The 25,011-nt window shown below is 39.5% G+C and overlaps 1 protein-coding gene across 2 annotated transcripts in view; it reads right to left on the bottom strand.

Moving 5' to 3' along the window:
• Positions 1–22,923, bottom strand: part of OLFM3 (olfactomedin 3) — a 121,062-nt gene extending 98,139 nt beyond the window's left edge. The window contains exons 1-2 of one of the 2 annotated variants that reach the window (XM_073356874.1): positions 22,453–22,525; positions 12,922–13,157 (exon numbers count right to left, since the gene is read on the bottom strand). In XM_073356874.1, coding sequence (XP_073212975.1) covers positions 12,922–12,996 — 75 coding nt within the window. In that variant the 5' untranslated portion in view covers positions 12,997–13,157; positions 22,453–22,525. Of the gene's footprint in view, positions 1–12,921; positions 13,158–22,452 lie in introns of both variants that reach the window. The other variant, XM_073356875.1, reaches the window with a different exon arrangement.
• Positions 22,924–25,011: the final 2,088 nt, after the last annotated feature.

Below are 25,011 nucleotides of genomic sequence, written 5' to 3'. Positions count from 1 at the left end.
TTCCACCTCAGCCTTCTTGTCTCTTGCCCCAAATCAATCTTTCCTTCTAGGTCATGTTTTCTAAACCTCTTATCATTTTCATTGATCTCAACATATAATAGTCTACTTATTTTAAAATAGTAAATACTTGGTAAACAAATGATGTAATAGAAACCCTTCCTTCCCAGAATTTGTTAGAATTAAAGATGTCAAATAAGAAAACAGCAACATTTTTTCACTACTGTCTTTAAAGATAAAAAGAATAATTTTTTTAAAAAGCCAGTACTTTCTGGGGAAAGAGTTTGAGTAATTAGGCAGTGAAAGGATAACATCTTTGGTTCTTAAAAGGTTAGCTTCTATTAAAACAAATAAATGACCAGGTTCAAATTGCATATACCAAAGAATGCTAAAGGAAGTGTTAGCCAATGTCTTCCTGAGTATGCTTGGTTAAGGAAGGCTCCTAGAGGAGAAAAAAAGTGTAACATGCTTTTATTTAACAGAAAAACTGGTCACTTAGTGTTTATCAGAAAATTGTTCAACAATAGCCACATTTATAAAATATGTGGGACCATATGAGGAAACACTAACTTATTATGTTCCTTGGCAGGAAGATGAATTAGATGACTTACTAGTTCTTATTCATCTTTAATTTCTATGATAGCCAACTTCAGAAAAACAAGAATTGTTTCATCAAGGACCAGCTTTTGTCTTGAACAAAACAAGGGTGTAGGAGGGACTCAGATCACATCTATGAGCATGAAGGAGAACACAGGGGCTGTGATCGAGATCCTAACCCCAGGGAGAAACTAAGCAGAAAAGGGACTTCGTTCTGCCCTCTATATGCTCACAGACCTAGCTTGCCGTGTGGGCTGGAGCATGTCAAAATTACTTTACCCAAAATGCAACCAGTGAGTCCAGGAAGAATCACATCTCTATTGTTCGAATCATTAATTTGTCTCATTTATTGGTTGGAGTGAGAGTCATAGTGAAAGGAACTTTTTATACATGAATTTTGAGTAACGTCAGAGGTGTCTAGAACAAATGGAAGGGAGCTGTTTTACTTGCCTACATCTAAATACATAAATAATATAATTCTTAAAAGGATCATAGCCACTTCAAGGTGAATCCATCCCACTCCTGCTAGGTACTGAAACATAGTCAATGGTACAAAGGCATCTGGCAGACTAAAAGTATCGGCATGGACAATTTTTCCTTGTCCATGGCTAGAGATCGTAAGCCAAGGCCACCAGCCAAAGTCTAAAACCTGACAGACTTGAGGACTGCAAGTGCTGCAAAAAAATGTGCACCATCATCACCACCTTTCTATCACTCATCCCCAAAATGCAAGCTTTGAAACTGGCTGATAATTGGCAAGATTGTCAAGTGATAGTTTTTGGCGAAGGGGCCTTACTAGAGCTTCCTTGAGAACCTCTGTTAGCCTACCCTCACTAAAGGGAGGTCTTGATAATCTCCACCAAACAGAGACCCAATGTGTCTCCCCACTCGGTCTTTCAAGATAGGATAAGTATGGATCTCACCTACAAATATAAGCCTGAAGAACTCAAATATTTCCAAAAGCTTGTAAGTGACACTGGCTAAAAGGAGATGAAAGAAGATTGTATGTTTGTCCTCTTGATTTGAGCCATTGGTCTCAGATGACAGAAGCAGCCATACCAATACAGGTGTGAATGACTTTTATCTTAAAAATAATATGCACAATGTATCCAAGGCGGAGGCTATTCTAAGCATTACTCTTGTGCAAATGCTCAGGGATGGGAGGCCACAAGAGCATTCCTCCCTCCTTTTGTACTCCATCTGTGAGAGATAATCACAGTCCCTATGCTCTAGAGACTACTCCTCTTGTCCTCCTCTCCCCTGACACATAGCATTTGATGAATAGGTAGAGCCATAGTTCTGCATCCCATCCACAATGGCTCTCAGGGGGAGCAGGCTGCACAATCCCAATAGATAGTGCTCTGAAAAGTGAAGAGCTGGGGGAAGGAGGATTGTGCCTCTTGAGTATGTGTGCTTCGCCAGTGCTTGCTGCTAAGAGCTGGCGTAAAACACCAGACTGTAGCCCTTATTATAGGTGGTGTCTTCAATTCAGTGACATGTTAGCTGTCAGCAAATGTTTACTTTTTAATCATGACCACATGGTTCACTCTCAAAGCAGCATCTCACTTCTTAGTCTCTGAAGTGAGTAACAGCACCATAGAGGATGTAGTGCTTAATATTTTAAAAAGCCATGTTCATAACAAATGGAACATTCTGAGAGCGCTGGTTCCTTAAATAAACACATTCAGAATTTTCTTCAAATACATTCTCCCCTGGATTGAGAGAGAGAGCACAGATACCACAAAGTTCTCATGCTAATGCTGGGTTTTACTGTTAGATGCTGCCATATAACAGCAGATGGCAATAATGTTATCTTTATTAGTGATACGATTTATTATCTCAAAGTGTTTTACACTATACCCAATACAGAGGAGACAGTGATGGGGACTGAATTTCTGTACAAGAAAATTCCCATAATGCACTGTTGAGTAAAACAACTGTTATAATGCCAAGACAGAAGGATTTGATTTACAGAACAGGATAAAAAACACTAGCAATCCCTCACTTCCTAAAAAAACAGGCATAAAGCCTGTGAGATGAGAATAGCTGACGTGGAAGTTAGATTTCTGAAAGCTGATGGATACACTCAATTGAAACATGCTTCATATTTGCACAGAAAAATTAAACATTAAAAAAAGAAGTTTGTTTAACTATGTTTCTGGAATGATTACTGAGAAGTTAAGCTGGAGAAATGCATGGCTCAGCAGATTTGTAATCAGATACAGAACTTATTTCCTTTAAATCACCATGTTAACATTTCTCCCTGCACTGCAGAAGTTAATGGTAGTTTTGCCATTGAATTGCATGGTAGCAGGATCAGACATTTAAGAAAAGTTATTACTATCCAATGGTTGATCATTGGCTTTGCTCAAATGAGCTGATGGCCTGTTTACTAAGCATCTTAAGAGATGGTCAGTAAACAGGTGCCTGCATCACCAAAAAACACCATTACAATTGAATCTAGCTACCAGTCTCAGCAGAGAGTAAAAATTAAATGAATTTTGGGGAAAATGAATTGCTTTTTCATCCCTAGATTTAAGTCCTCCACACTTGAGCTCATGGTTGACAAATGGAAAGCCTGTTCTCTGGACCTTTTAAAAAAATCATAAAAAAATTAATAAAAAATTCAAGTTTTCCAAAATTTCAATTAAAAATCTTAAACCCCATTTTCAGCTTTTTTGTCCCTCCAGCACTATTTCTCCTACCCCATTTTCTCTCTTGTTTACTCCCTCGCTCCTTTTACAGTCGCAGAGTAGAAAATGAAAGACAGGTAAGAAAGAAAATAAAGAAAAGGTGACGAGGACAAACCAGAGAAAGAGCAATAAACCAAAACAGTGAAAAACTGACTAGTTTTCAATTAGGCAGTCTTTGCTTTTTCCATGAAAGAATCAGAATTTTTGAAAAAAACAAGGGTTTCCACGAATATTTTCATTTTCAAAAGAGGGCCCTTTTTCTTTGAAGAAAGATTTCAAATGGAAAATATTGACCAGCCCTTATCAGGGTAGTGGGAAAATTCACTGCCCATTACTGTGCCTATGCTGCAGATGAGGACTTTGTTCTTCATTGCAGTGTCTATCTAGCAGATTACACACACGCTCTCTTTCCATTCACTGTTAAGATGAATAATGAAATGGTCAATCATACAAAGAGCATGTCTGTGTGTGAGAGAAATTGTTCATACTAAACACAGAGAGGAGAGAAACAGATGAGGAAATATATGTAACTGCGTGGGAGAAAGATGGAAAAAGCAGAATGAGGCAAGCTCCATATTTATGCTCTATACATTTCTTCTTAATGTTGTGACAAACAGAACAGTGCAAACAGAAATGTCTTTAATAGAAATGTAGTTGGTAAGAGTGACTTGAATTAGTGTTCCAGCTGTGAGGCTGATGAATGTTTAAAGGCTGTTTGTTTAAATTGTGAACAGCTCTAAATAGCTTCGAGAGTTGTGGCAATAGCCACTGCAGAGGAAGAGGATAGCAATAGTTTAAAGGCCACTGAGGAAAATGTAAGCCCAGTAATTGGAATTTCTCCAGTACTTCAGATTCAGTGATTTTCATCTATTGCTGAAATAAAGATCTTCAAATTCACTGACTGAACATGTAATAGAATATATACATGGTCTAATGAGAAAATAACTCTTGAGGGCAAAGAGATCAACAGAAGATGAAAACTAAGCCACAGAAGTTTGAGTTCCTGGGATAGTACTGTATAGATTGAAGAACACAGCAGGAAGCATTGTCTTGGTATACCGCAAGAAGGACAGGAGACTTGTTATGGGTTTTAATCAGGCTGCAACTTTATTATATAAATGTCTGGGACTACCCGGCAGATAAAGTATACAGTGCAAGCAATTCCATGCTTATTCAAAACAATTCTCTGGGGCTTCCACCAGCCCCCCCCCCGCCCCTTGTTTCCATCCAGGTCCCCCAGCCAACCCATGGCTTGGACCTTACCATCCACCAACTTTATAAGTGGGTTAAGGAGGGCTATGGGAACATGAGGGTGGGGGGTGGGTGGGAGGGAGTTTGGCTCCCAGCCAATTAATGGAGTCCCCAACCCCCTCCCCCATTCTGTTCCTTTATCCAGTACCTCCTTTTAAGTCCTTTACCAGGCCATTAATCTGGTCACTGGCTGCCCTCCCAATAGAGTACCTGCACTGAACATCTGCCCAACCTTACAAAAGAAGTTGCAACATATGGCCTACCACCTTTTCTTCTCACCAGAAAAGGTCCTCCCTCACACCTGCTGTGGGGAAAGTGAAAAAACCACACTCCACCTAAGCCAATTCTGGTGCTGCAGAGAAAAATTCCTTCCCAGCCCCCCCTTTAAAAGGGGCGACTAGAGTAATGCCTACAGCAGTTCCTAACCCAGCCTGCCATTCACCTCCACTAGGGGAGGGAGGCTGGGTGCTGGCTTCCTCGCTGCGTGGAACAAAGAGACTTGCCCCACCCAGGTTTCGTACCTTTATGCACATTCCTGGGGAGGAGGGTGAGTCACTGCTGCAAAGCTGACCACCAAGCACCTTTTTTTACAGCAGTTTCTGACCTCCTTCCTCCTCCCACACCACAAAGCAGAGCTCCCCTCCTGAGTAAGCCCAGATAAACTCTGCACCACCTTAGTTGTGGTGCAGTCATTGGAGGAAAGCAGGGTAGAGAGGTATTTCTGTAAATATCAGCTAACAAAGCTATATTATTTTAGCAGTGTCTAGCAGTACTGGAACAGCAAAAGGTCTGAAAGGATTGTCTTTATAACTCTCCTATTAGAAAGGATTAGAATGCAAACCTGCTATTTAACCCACTGAAAGTCACAACTGGTTCATGCTCAGGGGGATCATGAATTAGCAGTTACTACCACAGAATATGGAGACAGGCAGTATACAACCACAGGGCCTAAATGTGCCACTATGATGGTTGTATGTTGAAATGTGGTGGAGTAAAAGTGTACAATTTACTTTGGCCCTGCTAATTATACAAATTCTTATTATGGGAGCACTTCCCCCTCCTGCCTTTTCTGATTTGGATACAGTTGCCGGATGGAGAAGAGTAGTGGCACTGTATGACAATTGTATGCAAACTATTGGAAACAGATATAGTTTCCAACTTTTACACACACACACACACACCCCTTGGATGCATTTGCCAACCCTCAGCTTAGTAGCATATGTCACTGACACAGGTATGTAAATCACTGCTTGCTCAGCTAGTTAAACCATGTCAGGTAGTATTAGTGTCAGGGTGATAGGAATATATTAATTGCGAAATAAATGGAAAGGCTGGCTGGCAAGATTTGTGGGGCCCCAGATGATAGGTGGAAATCAGCCACCTCTTCCCTCTTGTGCCACTGTGAGACATGTAGTTAGGGTCAGCCTGGAGGTTAAGGAGCTGGCATGGAATGTGGGGCCTCCAAAGAGGAGAGCCTCAGAGACCAGTTTCTTTGTTGGTGTTTGAGGCCAGTCTTTACTGATAGATCAAATTGTTGACATATTCATCACCCAGTGGTTTACACTATGTGTTGACACATTTACATAGGGCTATAGCCTGGCCACCTCTAATGCTGGTGTACACTGGGGAGCGGCGGGGGGGGCGGGTAGGAGTAAAGCAGGAGTATGTGAATGGCATATTCTGCCCTCGGAACTGCTTTCTATGGGGGAGTCTGATACACAAATAAGGGCAGAGAGTAAACAGATCCAGGCTCTTCCCCACTCCTACCTGCTGCCTCGTACAGCTGTCAACCATATATAGAGTTTGCTACGCTCCCCTTAAAAACCGTTTGTGCTTTTCTGATACACCATGTCGCTCTGGTCAGAGTGCCCTTGGTGCTTTACCCGTACAGTGTAGCTTTGCACCATCCCCAAAGAGAGCTCTGCTTCAGAGGCACAATCTAATCCATAGATTGATATTGATTAATATTAGAACACCAGGCCAAATTCTGCTCATGTACACCAGTGTAAATCAGGAGTACCTCCATTGAAATCAATGGGGTTCCACACCAGTGTAAAACTGACGTCGGATGAGAACCAGACCCTATAGTTCTATTATCAACCCCACATCTGCCTTTGTGGCTGCAGACGTACACATGCTCCCTGAATGGCATTGCTGCTTTTTATTCCAAGGGTTTGCTTTCTCCTCAGAATCAGAAACATAAAACCTGAAAAATTAACAGTACTCCCTCACTTGTATCATTATATTCAGTTCTGATCAATCTGTCTCACAAAGGATTGAGCAGAACTAGTCATTGAGAGATAGCCAACAAAATGAGGCCTGGGAAGACTTTTATATGCAGAGAGATTGAAAAGATTGGAACCCTTTAGTATGGAGAGACGGCAGATAAGGGAGGCCATGAGAGAAGTATGAAAAATAACAAATGGTTAAGAAAAGGTAAATTGGTACTTCTAGTGACCTTTTCTTATAATACAAGAACATGGGGACATTATAGCACAGTGGTTCCCAAACTAGGAGCACTGCTTGTTCAGGGAAAGCCCCTGGTGGGCTGGGCTGGTTTGTTTACCTGCTGCATCTGCAGGTTCGGCTGATTGCAGCTCCCAGTGGCAGCGGTTTGCTGCTCCAGGCCAATGGGGGCTGCAGGAAGTGGCGGCCAGCATGTCCCTCGACCTGCGCCACTTCCTGCAGCTCCCATTGGCTGAGAGTGGCGAACCGCGGCCACTGGGAGCTGCGATCGGCTGAACCTACAGATGTGGCAGCTAAACAAACCGGCCCAGCCTGCCAGGGGCTTTCCCTGAACAAGTGGTGCCCCTAGTTTGGGAACCACTGTTATAGCAGATTCTAAGGCCAACATTTAAAATTTATTACAGTAAATACTTCTTACCCAACATATAACCTGTGAAAGTCACTACCAAAAGATATAATTTAGACTTAGTAAGTTTTTTAAAAATTATCATATATATATGGATAATGGCCACTGCCAGAACAGGTTACTGGTCTAGATGGACCTTTTTGTGGTCTGGTATGGCACTTTATATGTTACTTTGAAAAAGATTCCTGTCACCTCAGGAAATGTTTTAGTGTCTAACCCACATGATATTCCCAGCTCTGATTCTGATCAACTGACCAATTCTCAAATGTCTGGAATTAGAGTCTATGAATATGGCTCTTGAGGAGATGGAAATTATTTTAGGAAATATACATTCATCTCTTAATGTCTTTAGAAGAAGAGTTCCCAATGTGGAAAAATCAATAAGTGTTCTTCAAGAAAAAGATAATGAAAAAATAAGGTTACAACTTCACAGTCGCAGTTGTCTGCTAGTATTTATGACAACATTGCATGGTGCAGACATGTAGAAGATCAAGAAAAGAACTTGAAATACTTAAACCATCATTTTGTAAATTGCCCAATATTTCTTTTGGTAGAACTGAATTGGACATTTGGTTTTATAAATGTAATACATATTTGAAAGAAACTTCGGAACAGACGAGAGCATACCGAAACCATAGCAAAAATAGTTTTCACATGGACTCATCCATAATTTACATAATTTGAATGCATCAATTTCTGCTACAAGGATGGACTTCTGTTTCTCAGTCAGATACTCCTAGTCTAAGATGCAGTCATATATCGTGAATGGATACTTCAGACAACTCATCATTATTCAGATTATCTTTTAAATGGTTAGAAAATTCAGTAGCCCAGATATCATACAAGCCACATGTTATCAAAAATGTCATTTTATCTCTTTTTCCAGAAGTTGTATCAGTTAATGAAGTTCATAAAGTTATCTGTCTTTGCAGGTGCCTGGCTTCTTCTTATGATTTGGAAAGAGATGTAATGGATAGAGAACATAAGTATGAAGGAAAAATTATAATTCTTTTTTTTCTGCTTAATAAAAATGTCCTTATCTATATGTAATTGCTACCTTTGTGGGATATTGCATTACCTCTGGGTGTATCAACTATAAAGTAGAGCTAGTAAGACAGGAATAAACAAATCAAAAGTTCAGTGAATTTAGGTCTTCATTCTGGTTCATGAATAATATACAAACCTTTCCTGATTTCTGCAAATGTATTAATTATAGGTAATTATTGGATGAACAACTTCCAGACTATAGGTAGTGTGTAAACTGTTGACTACAATTATTTACCTCTAGGCATTTATGTTGTGTGAATGGTCACAGGGTATTTTTTATTGCTTTGGAATTAGATTATTGGAACATAAATATAATTTCCGTCTTTACACATTTTGGCTTGCTGTACATGCATCTTGAATGCTTTGTGAGTATCAGCTCCTAAGATGTATGTGCACTGAGTTGTTGTTTTATATTTCTTTTCTGTAAAATCATTTAAAACAAAAATAGAAAACAATGGACACTTTCCAGTTTGGAATCCAATCCAGAACTAAAACCATAGGTTTGGCTCTAGATAGTCTGCTCTGTCCCTCCCCTCTCTTAGGTGTAAAAGGGAGTGTATTCAAGGTTCTGATTTTGATCTATTTTCACAATTTATGGAATCAGGAAGAAAAAGCACCTCAAACCAACCTGTCCGAATAGAAATTGTTTTAAATTAAGGGAGGAAGACCACACTAGTAGTTGCTCTCTTCCTTCTCCCTCCCCCTCACATTACTGTTCACAATCAGGATAACTTTAGTCACACTGCTCAATTCATTTTAGTTTTTGTATCTCAAATACAATTAGAAGTATGTAAAATAATGGATGAAAACTATTTGTTACCAAAATAACAACCAAATGGACCAGAAATTCTACTCACACTGAATATTACATAGTAACAAGTACCTTGACCAGAGCTTTTGATTTTACATCTATATATAAATATAATGGATGAATGGCTTCTGACTGGAAAAAAAATCAATGAGTGTATCAGGGCACAACACAAAAGAAAATGAAAATACTCTGCTGACTGACAGTAGGAAACGCAATTTTAAAACAACAACAATCTTGAATGTAATGCTAAGAGTTTGAAATACACATTTAAGTAATTGTTTGGCTTAACTTGTGATGACATAAGCATTCTAATGCTAGATTAAATCTATTAGGCAGAAATCCTCTCCGCATAAATCACAAAAATAAAAAATGTTGCTGATGTATTGTGAACATTAAAACAATTAATTCAGGGCATACTGTAACAAATAATTTAAGGGGACAAATTCTCAGTAAAAAGTTCAGAATTTAGCAAGGCAGTTAGGAAGTAAATTTTCTGTCTACAGCTTCTTTATATTTATTTATTTGTAGTTTATATATGTGGCCTACTGATGCAACAAGCCTAATGTTATTTACTTCCTTTGGTTCTTCTCCTTTGGTACAATTGAAGCATTTCTGGGGGCTCTTGTATGCACTTCTCTGACTTAATAGCCTTTATAATAAGGTACCAGAATCAGTCTCTTGTCAGTTGATTATGATATTTAATCTGTTCATTTCTTAATTATTTGGAATGCTCTAACATTTGTTAGGCTGTCAAACACAAGCCTCTTTGGACACTTTGTGAAAATGCACTTAAATACTTACACAGATAGCATGTATGATTCTTTTTGTGATCTCATTATGGGCCCAAGCCCCAAATTCTGGGAAAGCCGATGGGAGATGAGGGCACACAATATCTCACAGAAAGTACTCATAAACTTATAGGAGCAGCCATAGTCTATGCGTTCCACTCATGTGAATCATTATATCAGTTCTATATGTAAGCTTATTTCACCTCTCTTTAAAATTTGCTAAATATTAAAGAGGGACCCAGACTGGACCACTGAATCTGAAGCATGTGTAGGAACAATAATACTAAGGTAATTTTGAAATTTAGACTCTCCCACGCAAGCTCAGATAATTCATCAGTGTATACATAAGGGTTTTAAGATCTGACTTAGTTATCCTCAAATGGACCTGCATATATGCCTTGCATTTTAAATATTTCTTTCCGCTAGTATCTTTAGAATTATTTAAAAAGTTGAAAATCTGCAAATAAAAGACTATATGTGAAGTGGGTCTTTGAGAAGAAATGACTGTAATTTTTCCGCTGATTCTTTTTTTTAACAAAAAAGCCATTTTTCATCAAAACAGAAATTTCAACTGGAAATCTGAATGAAAGGCAAAATATTTTTTTAAATTTCTTTATGGAAACAAAAATCATTTCCCAGCTAGTACTAATTTTGAGAGATTTCTCACCATGAATATAACGTATGAGCATAATAATTGGCATATGTGGACTTGGAGTTATTAACAGTTTTTCTCTCTCTAGCTCTCCCTTTAAAAATAACATTTAGAAAAACCCTGTTTTAAATTGCAAAGAAAGAAAATGACTTATAAGGTTTCTGTGGTACAGAAATAGAATCCTTATAAGGAATACATCAAAATTTTGTGCTTTCACAAAATGTGCTGGACGGTGGGACCCAGTGAACATTCATGTTCAGCTAGCGCTGGCTAATTGGAAAATAATGGGGAGCCAAAGAGCTATAAACTACAAATAATGGGCTTGCTTCTGCTCCTACCAAAGACAACAGCAAAACTCCTATTGGATGTAGTAGGAACAGGATCAGTTCTGTTGGGTCCAGAGTGACCGGCAATTCACTAACTGCTCATGTCTTGTTAAAAAGAGAGCAGTTTTACTTTGAAAATGTTGTATTATGATTACTAAAATCTAATGAAGATCTGTGTGGATTGTTGTTAAAAATAAAATGCTTTTGAACTGCTTCTGCATAGTAAATCTCAGTCGTTGCATGTTTCAAAAATGATATATTACATTGTTAAAGCATTGTAAGTTTTCAGCTGCTCTGTTCTCCACTGCTTTTTAACATCAAATCCAATATTTTGAAAAAATACAGAAATAAATTGTGTGCTGAGAATGTTAGTTCACCTGCACACCACAGCACTGGTGTGACTATAACAAAGGGCAGAAAAATAAGGAATATCCTGCAGAAGAGTATTTGGAAACTGAAATAGAAATAACCCATATTCAAATGATGTAGGAATAAATATTTATTTGGACACTAAATAAGTTACTTTTCTTATTTATATAAAGGAATAACACCACCCCAAAGGCAATAAATAAAATAAATACAAACAACAATTGAAAACAACTACATTCTATAATAAGTACAATGGGTCTGCTCCCGTAAATAATTAACAACTATTTATGTGATAAAATATTGCTGAATCATCGGACCCTTATGCCCTAATTCTAGATATCATCCTTATTCAGTACAGCACTTAAACATGTGCTCAAGTCCCACTGAAGTCCATGCTTAAAAATTAATTATATGCTTACATACTATTTTAGGCAGGGATGGATTATAGTATCTATAAGTGCTATCTTGAATCAGGACCTTAATCTGGAGTACTTGTGGCACCTTAGAGACTAACCAATTTATTTGAGCATGAGCTTTCGTGAGCTACAGCTCACTTCATCGGATGCATACCGCCACGGTATGCATCCGATGAAGTGAGCTGTAGCTCACGAAACTCATGCTCAAATAAATTGGTTAGTCTCTAAGGTGCCACAAGTACTCCTTTTCTTTTTGCAAAGACAGACTAACACAGCTGTTACTCTGAGACCTTAATCTGGGTGCTTCTAATTAATTAATTAATTAGAAACCAACAACCATGCATACATATGGCAAAGTATATCAATCAGAAAGCTATCCCAGAGCACATCAGCTACATAAGAACAAACACATTCCCAAAATTGCCACTGACAATTTATAAAGGAGTTCTGCAACATGCCTTTACTGCGGATCCTCCTTCACCCAACTGCCCCAGTACAGTTTACTCCACAGCTGCAGAAAGGTGCAAATACTTGCATCACTCCCTGAAATCAGAGGGACAAGTGTGGCCCCTTTGTCTGTAGAATGTACCTAAATCCTGGTTGTCCCAACTGAAAAATGTTTTCAAGGGAAGTAATACTACATTGGAGATTAAAGCTATAATCAGATTTATAGGGATTCATTTGAATAAATGTCAAGGAATCCATTTGATGACTTTCTTCTTGATCATAATCATTTCCAAGTGGAATGAAGAAACAAGAAGTATTACATTTTGGGCTATATAAAGCTGTTGTGAATGATTGCATGGATACTCCATGAGAGAGAGACTCGGAAAGGGCCAAAATATTAAAGGATTTTTTTCATCCTGTAGATTCACACTCAATAAAATCCTTTATAAAATGCCAATAGACATTTTGTAAATAACTTTATTTTGTTGGAATTGATGTGTTCTAGAATATCTGTCCTCTAAATAAAAAGCACAAAGACACAGAGGCAACTGGGCAATGAGATATAAAACCTTTTACTTCTAGGCTGGCAGTTCAAATCCAGCCTAGTTCTGATAATGATTGTAAGTTAACATCTTGTGACTGTTTAGTGACTTACATAAAATGAGTTTGGATGTCTCAGTCCAGTTCCCAGTGAAAAAGTTTCCATATCACAAAAAACTGTCACCTCCATTGACACTAATTTGACACCTTTGCTGGCTGGCTGTGCAGCCAGGCCAAAGATGCACACAGCTTGGACAGTTGAAACGGAACTATTTTCTCACTTCTGCAAGTGATCCCCAAGGTGAGCGAGGCAGGGTGGAGAAGCTTGTAAGGCCATTTCCTATGCTGTACCTGTGCAGTGAATAAATATAAGACTTCAGTCTGCAACATTGTAAAGGATGCTCACAATCTGATTGGAGATAAAAGCCCATAGGCTGCAACTGTTACTGAACATGAACAAAACAAAAATAACCAAGGGAGGAAAACAAACAAGAATAAACATACTTGCAAAATGATTGCACCTGCATCTTTCTCCTGACTGAATCAACAAACAAACTCCTTCTGGCTGGTCTGAGGATCAATTTTGGACTGTCCCACAGGACTAGACCACAAGCCCAGCAAACATTCTGGCCTAGAACTAGCCCAGGCCAACCCCCAGCAGTTTTTACCAGTAGGTTTCACTACCCTGGGATAGCAAAATCCCTGATCTCTCAGTTATGAAATTGGATGACAAAGACTGCCTCGCCCCAGTTTAATAGCTTATTGTTCTACAAAATTCTCCTACAAGAATTGTCCTGAAAACGTAGATAAATATAAATTAACCAACCACAGTATCAACTTTCTGATACAGAAGAAAAAAATGCTATACCACCTGTCACTCCATTCAAGCACATGGGTGAGTAGATGGGTTTTACACTGGAAGGAGACAAGAAGGAAGAGAAAGCTCTTTCTCCTTTAACAAAGGACCCTTAATGCCTCTTAGGTTTTGGAGAGGCTATCAGTAAGAATTAGGCTGTGTGTAGCTGGCGGGGGCATGCCTTCTATAGGCAGCAATGGTAAAAGAACTTCATTCCCATATCCAGCATGGATATCATGATTACTAAATTTACAGGATGTTTGTTTGTTTTTTGTTTAGAGGTATTAATCAAAGCCCACATGGCCAAGTCTAAGCCCCTGAAGACCAGTGATGTGCACTACAGGAGCTACTGGGAAGTTCCTTTCAACTAATAACCAGCTTATTTACCTATGAAAAAATAGTCTTTGAATGAGCCAGACTGAGTAACAGTAGTGATAGACATACTTGGATTGTGGCTATGACCATATTTGGAATTTTTGCACTTCTGAAAGATATTCTTCTAAAAAGAAAAGCATGAATATCACATGGTGAAATGAGGCACATCTGCTCTGCTTTGCAGGTGCACTGCGGTGCATGAATATCAGCCAAGTCTGTTTGTGAGACATAGGACAGATTATCACCTTTACATTGTAGGTGACCTCAAAGTTCTTTGGTCCTAATTTCCAAGTTCTTGAAATCTGTTAAAATATTTTGTAGGCTTACTATATATGTTTCTACCTCAACAGCATTTAAAACAATATTATTCTTTAAATTATAGTATGCATAATTACTGTATATAGTCTCAGTTTTTTATTAGCTGTGGGACTCAGAACTCCATTCTAATTAGATAGCATGTTGAACTTTTACATACATCCCTCTCCCCAGATCATGATTTTAGAAACACATTTGACTGACATATGCCATTAAAAGATTCTCTCTGTCTCTAGGTGCATATGCCATGTTCATTGTCATGGTAAGTGAATGTCTTACAAAAATTAAGCAAGGTCTATGAGATTTTCAGTTTTCTCCTTTGGTATTCTTCTCCCTTCCAGAGAGAATATTGAGGGGTTTTTTTATGTTGGAGTTGAGGGGTACTGAAAGAATTTGTACAGTGGGAGTGCTGAGAGCAATTGAACCAAACTGTAAACTCTATATATAATGGAAATCGCTTCAATCCACAGGGTGCGGCAGCATGCCTAGTTCAAAAACCTACATCATCATGTCTATAAATTACAATAACTATTGTCAGTTGTTATTGTGGGAAAGCTATTATCAAGAGATGGGGTTTATGTTTGCTCCTGAATGTTGTCTTTGTAATTCCTTGTGGTAGAGACTGCCATACTCAAGGTCCAGACACCAAAAAAAGTCATGAATCTACTCCTGTGAGGTTCATCCTCACTTGTTAAAATATCCAATGCCTCTGAGATTAAAGGTATCATGATAGATTGTCATCTTTCTGAAAGTCTTTGAGAGTCCCAGCCTATTGGGGGCTGTACAGATGAAGGCTAGGACTTTGAATTTAATTTGGCATTCACTGGGATCTCAGGGTCAGGAATCAGAGTCTGGTAGCAGAGCCAGTCTGGAAGAAGGACCTGCAGCATAGCCAGTCTCTGGGCAACCCTAATGAGCGCAACTGACCCGCAGGGGGCTGTCTGAGTGGCTACAGTGTCTGGTTGGAAAAGTCATTAGATCAGCTCTTAAGACCAGTGGTAGCAGCAGTTCATTAGCTGCTCAAAGTGTTTGCCCATGGCTGCAATAGCTCCTCTGCCTGCTGGTTCCCAGACCTGCTCCTTGTTCCAGCCCTGCTGCTGCCTTGGATCCAGCCCTTCCCCTGGTTTGTTTCACTCTAGGTAACCTGGTTCTGACTCTCAGCTCTAATTCCTGACCTTTGATTTCAGCTCTGACCCTTGGCTCTGGTCTCTGACTCCGATTCTGAGCATAGGCTCCAGCTCCTGACTCTAGGTGTGAGCCTTGGCTCTGACACTTGGCATCTGACTCCAGCTGTGACCCTGAACTCTGAATCCTGGCTAATGATTCCTGCTCTAACCACCATGCCTGACTCCTGCTCTGACCGGAGGCCAGACTACTGCTCCAACAATTGGGCATGACCATCCATGTCCACATGATACCCAGGGATATGTTCTTGCTCCAACATTGTTGAACATATTTATGAATGATCTGCCTCTGACAATTTCAAGGTAATTCACATAGACAGATAACATCTGCCTCGTTTCAAGAGACAGAGTCTTCAAAAAGACTGAGGACAACTGAAGCCACCATTAGTGGCTATTACTTAAGAGACTTAAGTCCTGTGAGTCAAAGACTATGTTGTCATGCTTCCATCTCAGCTACAAGAGCTCAACATTTTCTTGGATGAAGAAGAGCTGGCACATGACTCAAAACTCTATCTAGGAGTTACTTTAGCTCACACACTTACCTACAAGGACCACCTCACCTAGGTAGCTCAGAAGATTAAGACCAGAAATGGCCTCCTAATCAAGCTTGCAGGATCAACTTGGGAACCTAATGCACAAACATTTTGCAGCTTCCTGCTAGCTCTCTGCTACTCCTGTGTGGTTAAACTCTTCCCAGACAAAGCTAGTTGATGTACAACTGAATCAAATGATGAAAATAATAACGGGAACTATGAGACTAGCAAACACCAAGTGGCTATCAGATCTTGCCACATTGTGGCAAGCAAAATGGGAATGAGCTGCTCCCTCTGTAAGAAACTTCCTCCTCATTACTCAGCCTGATGAGAGACTGCCTGGCTATGACCTGCCATGCTAGCTCTGATGCAAGCTGAACATTTTCAAATGCAGGGTGGTGAGGTGTACAAATGACTGCAACTGGGACTCAGGAACTGCCCTCTGTGTAGTTGTGGTGGAGTGGAGAATGCGGCACATCTAGTGAATGGCAGCTCATCTCATGTTGGACTATCAGGAGGACTTTCCAGTCCCCGCACTGCTGATCCCGAGGCTACTGAATGGCTAAAATGTGTGTGATACCTTCCTAAGCCTTTTAGACATTTTTACATTTTTTTTGTTTTGACTTATGCATCTGTTTTATCTCCATTCCTTATATTTTATATTTGAACTTTTTCATCTTTATTGTCTCACTTGGGCATTCGTTAATTAATAATAATGTTTTGGAGGGGATTCTATTAGAACCCAGAGCTCTGTATTGATGTATTTGTGTCTCGCTATGTTATAGTGAGGCTGCTGTGTTCTGAATCAGCTGTAGGTTATTCAGTGCCTCCAGGTTCATTTCTTAATGTAGGTCATTATAACTGTCAACCTGGGAGATTTCAGTGTATTGACAACTGTAGCTGTAGCTAAGTCTGCATTCATCTAGAGAGTGTGAAACTGTCTTTGTACTAAAAACATTGGGAGTCAATAACCATCCAACTTCCACCTGCAACAGTAGCCATCTTGGCAACCTGTGGCTCCAGTCTTGTTAAGAATAATGGGAAACAGTGGCCATTTTTAGTTAGTGCTTAAAAATACATGGTTTTTGTTTTCTTCTGATAGCAGCAGCTTAACACCTCCTCCCATATATACACCTAAAATTATGTCATTTTTGATAATATCACAAGAATTGGCAACTCTGTGTGTCACTTGTTTTGTCACAATCTCTTCCAATAGTATTAGAATAAAATGAAAAAGAATCCTTGTGTAACTTCACAGCCAATGTGGAAGTGGTGCCCTTCGGGGCTGGATTGAGAGGAAATATATGAACCAACTTTATTCAATTCCATTCACTCTTTCCAGGTCTCTAAGGCAAAAAATTACTGTCTGATGACCAATCGTATTGTTTATTGCTGAGAGAACCAGTGGTATTTGGACCCTGTTCATAAATAGAAATAGAACAGCTGCTAGTGGCTAACGTCATCCCTGTGTTATATCCTACTCTGAACCCAAGTATGGGAGGATCAAGGATGGGGACAAAGTTACATGTAATTGAAGACAGTTCTTCCCTGGATTCTAAATTATCTTGCTCAGAAATAGGGGATCAGACACCAGGTGGTAGTTGACAAGACTCAGAAATGAATGTTTTAGAACTTTCATGTCTCCCAATGTCATATGTAGGCTTGATGGTTAATGCCAGATTTTCATATTAACTAACCACAGATAGTAGAAAAAATAGGCTAAATTAATTACATAGTGGCTAATGAGATTTGACATGTACATAGCAATGGATCATAGAACTATGGAGTCATTACTTTCAATAAAAATAATGTATTTTGGCACATGTATGATATTACTGATATGGAATTTCATAAAGGGAATGAATTAACTTGTAACACTAATGAAGCATACTTGATATAACTCCTTTTTTCCTTTAACTCTCTGGGAAAAAAGTTTTTAGTTGCTATTTGGGCAAACAGTATGAAGACTATTACAGTTTCTGAACAACTTTATGGATTTTGAAAATCTACAAGTACAAACAATTTTAAGATGAAAATACAGAGATATAGTATACATTCTGCAGTAACCAACGAATTTTAGATCTGTTTTTGTTCTTCAGCTTTTCCAAAATCATGTTAATAAAAGCCATATATATAATTTACACTCTTTTCCTGACTATGCTATACATTTGGTCCTGTTCTGATTTCATTAGTCTGTCTTCTTTTGAAACTTTTTTTTGGCAAATTTCAAGAAATCAAAACCAATCAAATGTGGAACATAAAGCAATTACGGGACTTAGAGAAATAATGTACATGTAAAATTTGTGTTTGAATGATGCATGCACATTTTTAAGGCCTATTTAAGTTCTAGGATTTCAAAATTAAAACTAAATATTTCTGGCTAGAATGAAGACAGTCCTTTAAACATTCTCTGCTTATTTTCTTCAGAGGTGAGCACTGAATAGCTTTGAAATGCTTACTTCTGTTATACTATCATGATTATTTGGTATAGTGATTAAATGATGGCCTGCCTAAAATGGTCCTTTTAACAGAAGGCCACTTTATATACTATCAAGATCATTACAATACACCACGCTTTTAGAAAAGCAGCACAGAGATGCCATCTAGCAGCAATTCTTAGGAATTTCCAAATATTTAATAGTTCTTTCTCTCAAGATATTGGATCTGAGTGAAATACCGAGGGAAGCTTTCATATTTCTAATTGAAACCTTTTGATTAAAACTAGACTTCTTGCTAACTATTCAGCCACTCTGATGGAAATAAAACTTTACTGAAGTACATTATTATGAACAATGATTTTTTTGTATTTTCCATATAAGTAGATATTACAATTATAGTCTAATTAAGAGACAAGACATTTTAATCATTTTCTTGAACTAAAATTGATGGTCTGTCAGCAGCATTAAAAACTTGTAAAATCAATTGGTGGTGAACTGCTTTCCATTTACTTAAAGAAGAGTTTCCATGCACAGTCAATATTCTGTCAAGTTTAACAAAAATACTAAAAATGTGTCAATGTGGAAAATAAATGAACTCAGTTTATATAAACACTTTAGCATTTCAGAAATTAAAGACTAAACTATACACTTTTTCTGGTTACATATCTTACCAAGAGATGGCGACACGTAAACGCTTTATGATTGGAAGATAGCCTAATAAGTTCTAACACAGAATGCTTGTCACAATAAGAGTACAAATATCATATGATCCTCTAAGAGTCAATAGTGGCCTCTCTGTTGGGGAACGTTTTGATTTCTGTGAAATCTGTAAAATGGGAAAAATGATACTGACCGCCTTTGTAAAGTGCTCTGAGGTCTAGTGACAAAAAGTGCTATATAAGCTGTAGGTATTATTATTACTATTTATTTATTTGGGTTTTTTAAATAACTTATTGGATATATTTATTACTGTCTACACAGTAAATCTATCACAATATCTAGCACATTAGTAAAAATATATTATGTCATCTATTCCAAAACTTTTAATATGATTTATTAAGGTAATGTGCATGTGCAGCGGGTGTGTAAATATTCATAAGTATATATATATACTCATATAGAATTAGCTCTCACTAAAATGGATAAGCATAAAAGCTGAGCGAAGTTATCACAAATAATTCTTTTTTAAAAAAAAGGCATAACATCCCCTTAGTCCCCCCAACTAATTTCAAATGGCAAATATGCTATCCAATCTGAAGGGCAGAATATTATTGCTTCATTTCTTCTTAAATAAATAAATAAATGAATATATTTGTACTACTGCTATTTCCTATGTGCTTTCAGTCATTATTTGTACTTATTTACTGAAGTCAGTCAATAACTAAAATAAAGACATTAAAAGGCAATAAAAATAAAGACAACTAGAGGAGTTTTGCATATACATAATTTGTCACAGAAATTTGAAAGCTATTATTTAAAGTCTTAAAATGTGAATAATTAGATGTATAATTTGCTATATTCAATATACTTTATATGCTTAATCTGGCAAAAAAAATCATTGAGAGAAGTGTATGTCTTTGGTGTTTAGATCTATGAAAAGCCAGCTCAGTTCTGTTAAATAGCAAAGTTTGACTAGGGCCTTTTATTTTTATATTATCCTAAGGACTTTTTTGCTTTTCAGTCCATGACCCCTTTACAAAATTAAAATAGCCTGCAATGAACATTTTAATATCCCGTAAAATGTCACACAGTGTGTAGAATAAAAGGCTATTTTTATGCCCTCTGCATAGTATAATGCAGTACCAAAAGGGCTAGAAGCAAAGTTTGAAAAGTTAATATATGCATATCTTTAAAGTGGATCATTACGTCTTTTCTGTTCTAAATGAGTATAGACATGGTTGATGGAGAGTTTATGCCATCATGTATATGGGGGACATCACTGACACCTGATGTGGGGCAGAAAGAAGTATGCCAGCTTCACTTCAGTTCCTATAGTAGGGGTTTTACTATTGTGGAGATAGACAAATTGATATAAATTCTGCCCACAGTTGCTCTCAGGCACTGGCTCCCTTTGACATTAAAAGAGTTGACTAGGTGTGACTGTGGCTAGATTGTTGCCTCTCGCATGTACAGAAAAACAGATAAAACAAAATGTAAGTATGGGATTTCATTAACATAAAATGTATGTATGGAATTTCACTAATATAAAATAAGCACATGTTGCTGCTCATACATATGTACAACTCTCATGTATTTGCTTGGTGAATCTCTCTTTATAGATTACAATAATAGCTACTAAACACTTCAGTGTTAACAATTACTTGAGCTTACTTATGGGTTTTGTAAGGTAAATTTCACTTAGATTTGCTATTTTTAAAAATCCTCAAAAATTATTTCTACAGATGTAAATTAGATTTCCATTGAAATGGTTTTAAAGTTTTATCTCAGTGTATTTTTCAAGATGGACATTGTTTACTGTATTTGATGAAGTGAGCTGTAGCTCACGAAAGCTTATGCTCAAATAAATTTGTTAGTCTCTAAGGTGCCACAAGTACTCCTTTTCTTTTTACGGATACAGACTAACACGGCTGCTACTCTGAAACCCATTGTTTTTTATGTGATCAATTTTGACATCTACCTGTTTACTAGTGCTGAAACTGTTTCACACAGTGGTTTAGTATTAAAAAGGCATCATTAAAATGACATTCACATACATACTGTATAAGTGATGACAACACAATGTATACTACTTGTGGTAATGGACTGATATACTCAACAAAAGTACTCATTACCTTCGTATATAGCCTACAAGGAATCCAAAGATTGCATAACATAAATACTGAGACAGATGAGACAAGTTCTAAGTTTATACTGCACAAAATACAGTGGTCTAGTGGTTTTCAGTTATCAGTGCTATTAAATGGTATTGGACAAGGCTGATTTTCAATAAATTATTAAAGGATTTTTAAATTCCCTACACAAGACAGGTTGTATAATGTAAGATATTGCTTACTTTTAAGTATTCATAATTCAGTTTCAGAGCTGATATTTTTGATACCTGAATGCACTTGAAAATAATGAAACTTTGCTGCAGTCTAGAGCGTGGCTATTGTACTCAAGGGGAAAAAACCCTAAGCCTTTTTTTCCCCGTGACACTTCAGTTTTCAGTCTAAATATATATATATATATATATTCATTTCTTACAACACTGATGCCAGTGTTGATGCTAATGCTAAACGTTTCATAATGGCTGATGTATATTCATTGGTCACTATAAATATCTCCTTGACTTGTGCTGGGTAGTCTAGTGTTAATTTCAGCCAGAGCTGGACAGTTTCCAGAGTTCAACAGATAACCGTTGTTTCCATCCTAGTCTTAGCGTTGTAACGCTTCTATCACCAGCTTCTTTTATTTTTGTCTGATAAAGTAAACTCCGGAGGGGGAGGCGGGAATCGGAATATCAGCGATCAGAGACAATTAATCTTTTCTATTCGAGGTTTCAATTGTAGGAGCATCCCAAATGTTTTGGACACAAACTGCAGCACGTCTGCGTTGTTAGAATTATTGACCAATTTCCAGCATACACATAGAGAAAAGGAGCGGGGCCTGGGGGGGCATCTCTTTCTTAAACAATGGCACCAGACATCTCAATGAATGTTGACAACAAAATATCCTTCCCGTTACTATCCAGTGTTGCTGATCGGACAACAAAAGGACACGCAAAAGCCTTTCCACGCCGAAAGCCAAACCCTGAGAGATCCGCATTGCCTGCTCCATAAAACATTTATTTTTATTTATTTATTTACCTTGAGGTGGCATTACTGGGATAGGTGAACTTGACATCTGCCAGGAGCGGGAGGAAGGGGGGGGGGGAAGAAGGAGCCTTGGGCATAGGAGGACAGCTTTCAGATGGTCTCACGCAAACCACAATACACCGTCTCCTACCTTGGAAGGATCGAGCCCAGCGAGCAAAGCCAGCAGCAGCAGGTTGAGGATGTTGGAGGCCGCCTGCATTCTGATCCAAGGTGTGCTCCGCTTTTTTCACTCTTCATTCATTCACCCCGCTCTCGCTGCAGAGCCCAGGCTAGTCAGTTGCACTTTCTGCCCGCCCGCCGGAGCCGACTGGAAGCCGCAGCCGCCCGAGGGACAATCATTCCGCAGGCATCCTTCGAGCGGAGAGGGAGGGGAGCGCCAGCCCAGGGAAGGCAAGCGAGGAAGGCGCTGGCCGTGGTGCTGAAGCGCCTCCAGCCCCCCCCCTTCCCCTCGCCCCCTTCCCTCCGCCCGCAACCAACCCACCGCAAAAGTTTTGACCCAAGAAAAGAGCGGAGCCCTCGCTGCTGGCAGAGGGGCTGAGACCTGGGCAGCGGATGTGACATCAGCACAGCTCTGGGGGGCTCGGGGGCTGTTTTGCAGGGAATTTGTTAACCAAACACGGACCGACTCACCCCCTCTCGCTAGCCTCACTTCGGGATTTGCTGGCAGCCTGAGCTGCGGAGCGGGCTCCAGTAGCCACACAGGAAAGAGCTACAGGGCACTGGAGCTGGCAGAGCCCACGCACTCCGAAATCACCGGCAGGGGGCGGGCTGGCTCCCCAAAGCCCCGAGATAAAGTTTGCATTTTCTCCCATCCCGTGTGCTGGTAACAGAAGCATTTTACTATGGCCAGAGAGCAATGTGCAGCCCGCCATTTCTGTCCCTTTGTCTAGAGGCGGCTAGACACAAGAATCTTACCATAGACAGCTTGAAATAGCCAGAGACAGACACAGAGACTGGTGATGAGGGCGGTAGAAAAGCAGCAGAGAAGGTGAACAGCCAGGACATTAGGAGGAGCAGGGACTGGCCATGTGTGCTGTCGGCTCCCTGCTCTTACAGATCAGCCAGGAGCCGCTCCCTGTCGGAGGAAGAGAAGCAGCCAGGGAGCTAAGCAGCTGAGACCCAGGAGGGTCAGGTACAGGCCACGTGGGCTGTCAGACTGTTCCCCTAGGGGCCACCTGGAGAGCCGATTAACGGGGACTCTAGGAAGGGCAGGGATCGGCAGTGAGCTGCATAGCTGTCAAGTTCTAAGTAGCAACTTGAAGGACATCGTTGTGGATGTGAGGGCACGAAGTGAGCAAGCTTATTCTGGGTCACCCTGTCCCTCTCTATGTAATCATAATAAATAAATGCTAATACTTGCCCCTGAGGTGCTTTCACTTACCTGTGAGGTAGGGCACGGGCCAATATCACCATCCCTATTGTATAGAGGAGTACATTCAGGCACAGAGGGATGACAAGACTTTCTCAAAGTCACACAGTGAATTGGGCAAAGCTGAGTGTAGTAAGATGAGGCCCTGAAACATAAACCCTTGGTATCAGAGGCCCAGTATGAGACCTAAGGCATGAGCTAAAGTAAGGGTCAAGACTTTGCTAACATAAAGCAAAGTTAAGCTGCGAGCCAAAAGGCAGGCACTGCTCACAGAAGCTGGCAAGGAAAAGGCTGAGGTTGCATAAACATTATGCTGTTGCACAAACATATCTAAAGGTGTCTTGGATACCAGAACTGTATACAAATGGTACAAGAACATTCTTATACCATCCACATAGATAACAAGGAGAGGGGCAAAAGGCTAGTATGATGGATAGAGTTGTTTTGTTTGAACCAACAAGGTGAGAGGTGGCACCTCACTACGTAGAAGGGTGGTGCATAGTTACGTAAAGGGGTTGCACCTCAATACGTCAAGAGCGCTGTGTAACTTGTTTGTACCTATGTATAAGAATGCATCCAGGGGTGGTGTCTTTGTCCGGCCTAGCGGGCAGTGGAAAGTCCCGCCACTGACTGAGCTGAGTTCATTGCCAGGGAGCATAAATTCGTAGTGTGCCCTGTACAGTCTATAGGGAACTATCACTATGCTTCGTTTGAGCAATAAACCTGGCCAACGTGTCTTCATACCTTACTAGAGTCTGTGGTCATTGGCGGTTCTCTCGGGGTCCGCTGTGTTAGCTATCTGCACAGAGCTGGGAAAGCGCACAGAGGGAACACGCACTTATCATCATCGAACACGAACAGAGCACCACACCGGTAGCTTCTGACAACACTGAACATAGCACTGAAACTAGGAGGACTGTCTCCCAAGCTTGTGCACTAACCACTAGACTATTCTCCCCCTAGTTACAAAGTGCCTGCAGTTTTCTTTCCTCCTTTCCCCTCTCTTAATCCCAATCGCCTATTTCTTTGTCTCTTTACTATGGTCTCTCTCTTTGCCTACTACCTGGCCCTTTCTCTCCCCTTTCTCCACTGGTTTTCTTCCTCCAGTGGTTCAGTCTCCTTCTCCTCACTTCTAGCCAACCCCCCAAAATTATGAGTCACTCCCCAAATTGTGAGACTAATTTTAAACCCACCAAAATTTAATTAATTAATTAATTAATTGTGCTGTATGGAGGCAGACAATCCCAGGTCCATATTATACAACTGTCCATACATCTCAGGATTTAAATATACCATGCAGTATTGTGACCACCAAACTGA

This window comes from Lepidochelys kempii, chromosome 8 (assembly GCF_965140265.1).
Source record: "Lepidochelys kempii isolate rLepKem1 chromosome 8, rLepKem1.hap2, whole genome shotgun sequence".
Classification (NCBI taxonomy): domain Eukaryota; kingdom Metazoa; phylum Chordata; order Testudines; family Cheloniidae; genus Lepidochelys; species Lepidochelys kempii.
Note: the sequence above shows the minus strand (reverse complement) of the source record. Positions and strands in the feature narration are given on the sequence as shown.